Source organism: Rattus rattus, chromosome 14 (assembly GCF_011064425.1).
Source record: "Rattus rattus isolate New Zealand chromosome 14, Rrattus_CSIRO_v1, whole genome shotgun sequence".
Lineage (NCBI taxonomy): Eukaryota > Metazoa > Chordata > Mammalia > Rodentia > Muridae > Rattus > Rattus rattus.
In genome coordinates this window covers 65913037-65919437 of record NC_046167.1, presented here as the reverse complement: position 1 = coordinate 65919437, position 6401 = coordinate 65913037, and the positions used below count along the sequence as shown (strand labels likewise).

General features: G+C 51.5%; 1 protein-coding gene across 1 annotated transcript in view; it reads left to right on the top strand.

The window, feature by feature from the left end:
* The first annotated feature begins 1212 nt into the window (after nt 1-1212).
* Nucleotides 1213-6401, top strand: part of Kif13a (kinesin family member 13A) — a 184538-nt gene continuing 179349 nt past the window's right edge. The window contains exons 1-2 of the mRNA XM_032885303.1: nt 1213-1556; nt 1830-1920. Of these exons, the coding sequence (XP_032741194.1) occupies nt 1502-1556; nt 1830-1920 (146 nt within the window). The 5' untranslated portion in view covers nt 1213-1501. The remainder of the gene's footprint in view (nt 1557-1829; nt 1921-6401) is intronic.

The following is a 6401-nucleotide window of genomic DNA, read 5'->3' as shown; positions in this document are numbered from 1 at the left end:
TGTGTGTGTGTGTGTGTGTGTGTGAGAGAGAGAGAGAGAGAGAGAGAGAGAGAGAGAGAGAGAGAGAGAGACACAGAGTAGGCAGGTAGCACTAGGAACCCAGGAGGCAGACCGCTGGATGACCCTCCGAGGTGACCTGAGATAGTTGGTCACCTGAATCGAGGTGAGGAAGACTAAGGAACAACAGCGGAAGCACTGCTTAAAGCCAGGCTTCCTGCGAGCTGGAGGTGTGACTCCGTGGTACGGCGGTAGACCGCATGTGCAAATCAGTCGCATCACAGGGCACCAGTTGGTGACACACTGAATCCCTCATATTTAGACCACCTGCCACACGTGGTTTACCATAATAAGTATCTCTCCGCCCTCGGTGTGGCCTCTGGAGACCAGAGCCAACGAAGTTGTTCCTGCTTGTGTGGTCTCTACAGCACCGCACGCAGTCAGCACTCCATAAAACTCCCCATAAAGCAGTTCATGAATGAGTGAATTTGGACATTCACACCATAGCGAGATTCCCCGGATCCAAACTGCTAGACTTGAGCACGTTTCCAAACGCCTGGCACAAAATAAGTGCCGCCCTCAAGCACTTGTTGAACCAAACAGAGTAAATCTGCTTCCCTCAGTTCCGCCCAGGCAGGGAGGTCTGGCTTTGGCAGAAGCGCGGATCGCGCTGCTGCGTTCTATTCTTACGTAAGAGTTAATAAACCCTCCCGGCCCTCTAGACCCCTCCCATTACAAGGGCGCAAGGGAAAGAAAATGAGCGCCGTATTTACAAACACACGGTTTTGGTGGTCCATTTCAAATTCATTTCTAGCCTCGGCTCCCCACAAAGAGCTTAAAATACCGCTGCAAAGCTCAGTGTGGGGCGCCGAGGGGCAGTGCGCTGTGGATTTCGCTGGAGGCGGAAGGATGGTGTGGACTAGGCCTGCGCACCCGGCACCCTCTCCAAAGCCCCTCAGACCGCCCCAGGGCCCTGGCTGTGAGGGTGACAGCGGCCCCTGAAGGTGACTTCAGCTCAAAGGAGGGGTCTCCTTTTCCAGGCCCAGCAGCCCGGAGCCCGATCGCCTTTGCAGGGCACCCCTTCCCCGGTCTCCGCTGCCCAGAGGCCGGAACCGCTCGCCTTTGTAAAGCGCCCCTTCCCGGTCTGCAGCGGCCTTACACCCCGGGCGCGGCCCCCGGAGCGGAAGATGGCGACGCTGCCCGGCCCCCGGCGGCCGCGAGGGGCCGCGGTGTTGCGCGCACGGCCCGGCCCGAGCGGCTAGAGCGGCGCCTGGGCCCGCGGCCTCCTCCCGCCGCTGCGCCCCGCCCCGCGCCCGCCCCTCCCTGGGCCCGGCCGTGCCCGCGTCGCGCTCCCCGGGATGGCCCGCGCGCCTCGGCGCTGCGTCTCGGAGCTCTCGGCGGAGCGGCGGCAGCCGCGCTCGGGGGGCGCGCGGCTGCGGCTGCGGCGGCGGCGGCGGCGCGGCGCTTGAAGGGGCCGCGTCGGGCGGAGCAGCGCGCCGCCAACATGTCGGATACGAAGGTAAAAGTTGCCGTCCGGGTCCGGCCCATGAACCGAAGAGGTGAGCCACTTTCCCCAGCTCCTTTTGCATTTCTGCTCCGGCCGAGGGCGGGGGCTGAGGGGGGGGGCAACTTTGCAAACTGTAGGGGCGGCCGGGGATCGGGGACACCCGGGTGGCCCGGCGTGGCCCCGGGTGGAGGCGGCGCCCAGGCTCCGGCTGCAGCCACTATGTGCCCGGGGCGCCGTCTCCCTGCCTGCCGGGACCGAGCCACGCGCGCCGGCTACGGCCGCGGATGCTCCACTTTGCAACATCGCCCTGCCCCTGTGCTTTCAGAGCTGGAACTGAACACCAAGTGCGTGGTGGAGATGGAAGGGAACCAGACGGTCCTGCACCCTCCTCCTTCCAACACCAAGCAGGGAGAAAGGTAAATCCCACCCCGCCGGCTACTGCCAAGTTTGAGCCCGGAAAACCCGAGTGCGCTCTCCCATTGTTAGCGAGGGTGGCTTCAAGTTTGTCCCACGCTCATATGGGAAGCGGTTGCAAGTGCAGGGTCCCCTCCCCTCTCGTCCCCTCTCGTACAGAGCGATGCCTCTCAGGCAGGGAACCCTGGCCGGAGTCAGCACTCAGGCTTCCAGGCTCCTAGAACGTGAAGGGACCGGATGGAGATGTGTAGCGCAGGCCACATCTTTCACTTAGGAAAGCCGATGTCTGAAGCGTGCAAATGATCAACCCAAGGCCCTATTGATGGAGTCCAGTTCCCGCGATTCTTGTTTGCCCGCTTTAGCAGAGCTGCCTGAGGATGTTGTATATGAAATGGGGGCTGGGAGCCTATACAGCAAACACCTTAGTACAAGGCTGGGTCGTTTAAAATCTTCAGGTTGTTGGAGGTGCTGAGTTGAGATGGTATCAGTAAGTAATGCGGGAATTTTGATTTTCAAGGAAACAAACAGAGTCCTGATCCCGGAGCTGTTTAGGCACTGGCATGGGGGATGTTAAAAGAGGCTGCATTTTCTTGATGGCAAGGCATTTGCATTTGAAAAGTCGTAACTGTGGGATCCTTATTAATTCTACTGCGTTTCAGGCAATGGTATGGGGAAATGCCCCAAAATAATGTGAATATTTGGCATTTTTTTATGCTAAGCCTCTGAGAAGAAATTGGTTGGGATTCATTCAGTACGGCAATGTAGGAGCTTATAAAAATAGAAAAGGAACCCGAGATTCAGGTTCGGCTTGGGAATGAGTATGAGTTTGTCTCTGAAAGTCACCTGTTGATTGGACTCGGTAAAGAGTGGATCTTGCTTCTTTAGAGTTTCCCTGAAGACGGAATGTGGAATAGGGTTTGTTACTTTCTTGCTAACCGAGGCAGCTGCTTCCTTCTGTAATCAAGCTCCATTGCAGCCCAGCCTTGCTAAATTTGGGGATGAGATTGTTATGAGGGCTAAGAATGGGGAATTCTTTCCTTTCCGTACCGGAGCCCAGCGTGTTCCATTCATTTCGCAAACATTCTGCATCTCCTAGCAGACTCTTGTAGAGGCCTGTAGTCACCACAGCAGATTCTTACAGTAACTTAATGGCTAAGTTATTTTAAAGATGTGTATGCAACTTTACGCACAATGATGGATATATCCTTGGACAGCATTTTTGGACACGTTAAAATATTTAACAGTGTTTTTAGACACATGGAGGGCAATGTAAGTGGCGTATTTTTATGGTGGGCATAAGTGAATTTGCTGAATAAACTGCAGATTAGATAGATGCCCATGCCATATTTGCCGTTTTATTTTTCTACTAAAACTAGGTCTTGCTATATTGTTTAATAAGGAGGTCTCTGAAGGCAGCCTGGGGAACAGGTAGACTATTTTAGCCTCTCTTAGTAAGTCAAGGCTTCAGTTCCCCTGGCTTGGAATTGTGTGTCTTGTTCCCCTACTCTTTTCAAACTTTTAACCGTTGTCCGTGTTTGTTCGTGTTTACGTATGTGAGTGGGTGAGTGGATCCATTCATCCATCCATCCACCCATTCATTCATTCTCAGCTCCTGGGGACGGAGCCCTGATCGGTAGGCAGGCTGGGCATGTGCTCCGGACCACTGGTATCTGCTCTCCTTGCCACTCTTAAACCCTAGGGGATGCCACTGTTACCTACTGTTGAATGAACTAAAGCCTTGTCATTCGTGTATAGAAAAAGACTTAGTTTTGCGGGGTTTGAAGAGAATCCATAGCTCTGGATGGTTGGTGGTAAATGCTAAAATATCACTTGGTCGTGCTTAGAGCCACTGTGCTAGATCCTTTTAAAGTGAGAGCTTGTGGGGAGTGTGGCCTGAGCATCTATCCATTGGCACGCCGACACGGGTGGACCCTTATCTGGAGCTGGTAGAATTGACTTGAACTGTGGGGTGCTCTCTTGTTCTGGGCTCACAGACCCGACTCTCGTGTGGTTGATGGGACCTCTCTGGGTCTACTCGTGTTCCTACTGGCCGTTCTGTTTCCAGACCTGAGAGGAGTCAATGCAGGGTGCTCCGTTCAGGTTAGGCCAACCGACCGGCGTCTTTGCTAGAATGACACCACACCACACCGAGTACATTTTGATGTCCACGCTGTGGCAGGGTTTCATATTTCTTCAAAGAACGTCCCCTTAAAGCAACAGTGTATTTAAAAATGGAAACAATTCCTCCCTCGGGCTGTGGCTTGGTAATCACAACTGCACTTTATGGTATATTTGCTGGCTGTGCTTTTGGATAGAGCTCAGAGCAGGGGAAAGGGCGAGTGGGTAGAATACCGACACTGTAATGAAATCTTCTGGGAATTCTTAGGTCTGAAAAGTGAGAGGTCCTTAAATAAATACTGGCAACTTGTCAGATTGAGAAGTAGTGCTTTTCTGAGGTTGCAAAAGATTACCCACGCATTCACAGAAGCTCAGAGTTACTGGGTCAAAGTCTTCGGTGTTTACCAATAAGAACAAGGGAGAATAAATCCATTGATTTCTAAGAAAAGAAACAGGCTTAGCTTTCATTCCTTCTTTTGTGGGACTTCGTCAGTGAGGACCGAAAGATCAGAGGGCTTGTCAGACTAAGGATGTTTGTCTTGACGCTGAAATTCCAGCATTAGAACGCGGCATAGGTCCAGGTTAATAGCCGATCCACGTACTGTTTGTCAGCCTACAACGCAAAGACCTACATGATCTGTTTCACATAATACAGTAGCATTGCTGTTAGGCGGGCACAAAATTCCTGCCGGTGCCATGCTTGACCCAGAGGAACCCAAGACAACTGCAGATCAGCACTTATACCAGAGGCCGTCACCTTGGAGAGCTGTGGGAAGAGAGAGGGAAAATATTTTACATGCACTGTGGTAATTGCAAAGGTGTACACTCTGCCTTTGTGCACACTGTATTATTTGTAAATTTCCCATATCTGTCTGCCGGAGGCTGTGCACTCCCTGAAGGCAGGTACCTTGTATTGATTCCCCTTGTGCCCAAGGTCCCATACAGCACCTGGTGTGTAACAGCTGCCCCATGACAAGAGCAGGGGGAGCCATAGCCGCCACCCAGGGTAGGCAGCTGGCATCGGGCTGCTCATAGATAGGTTAACTTTGCAAGGTGAGGCCAGAGTCCTTTATTAAGGGACGTGGAAACCTTCCTACCACAGATCTCTTCTGAACAGCTCTCTGTGTCAGAATGTGGGGTGAGGAGTGGGACACGCTGACACGGCAGTTTTCCTTGGGTGCAGATTGAGAATCCTGTGGTTCTGCCATCTGTGCGGAGTATGTTATGCAGTATGCCAAGCAGAGTCTTCTCACCCCCCGCTGGCCGCGTCCTTTCCTTTCCCGTTCTCTTTCCTTCCTTACTTCGTTTTACTCATTTGCTTTTTTTTTTTTTTTTTTTAATGAGACAAGGTCTCACGTAGCTCACACTAGCCTTGAACATGCTAACTAGTGGCAGGTGTCCTTGAACCCTCGACCCTCTTGCCTCTGCCTTCCAATCATTGGATTACAGACCTGTGCCACCGCATCTGTCTCTTTTCTCATTTATTTATGACTCATTTTTCTGAAAGTATAGGAATACAACTGTACGTATACACAGAAGCATGCATCTTGCTTATAGATATTTAAATGACCTTTGATATCTTTTAATATTAATATAGGAAGATGACTCATTTGTTTTGTTTTTTTTTTTCTTTTCTTTTTTTTCCGGAGCTGGGGACCGAACCCAGGGCCTTGCGCTCGCTAGGCAAGCGCTCTACCGCTGAGCTAAATTCTCAACCCTGACTCATTTGTTTTTTACATCTACCCTGGATGATAAGAGTGGTTTTTAAAGATACGAGTCTTTGGGTGTCTGGTTCTTCTGCATTGGCAAAATAATATAATAAAACTTAGGTTCCTTGGGAGATGTGGTTATACTGTTATGTCAGTAAATTGGAATTAGGCATCATAGGGAAGTTTGTACCTATTTCTAACCAAGGAGGAAAAGGATATATTAACTGCACCTCTAATCCCAGACCTTGGAAAGTGGGAGATCGTTGAGAGCTTGTGGCTAGCATGCTTTATGTAGTGAGTTTCTGTCAAAAAACAGAAACCAGAAAGACAAAAATACAAAAGCACAACTAAACTAAAAGGCCAGCATGGTGGCACAGGCCTTTAGTTCAAGCACTTGGGAGGCAGAGGCAGGACACTCTCTTGTAGTTTGGGGCCAGCTTAGTCTACAGAGCAAGTTCAGGACAGCCAGGGCTGTTAACCAGAGAAGCCCTGTCTCGAGAAACGGCGGCAGCAAAGGCAAACCGGGGAGAATATGGGCTCTTAGCAAGGAGTCGTCGAAGTTGGTCATTTTCTACCCTTTTTTCCCCACACGGCACACAGAGTGGACTGTGAGAAACATAGGAAAGAGGGTGAGGTGGGAACGCCACTTAGCCAGC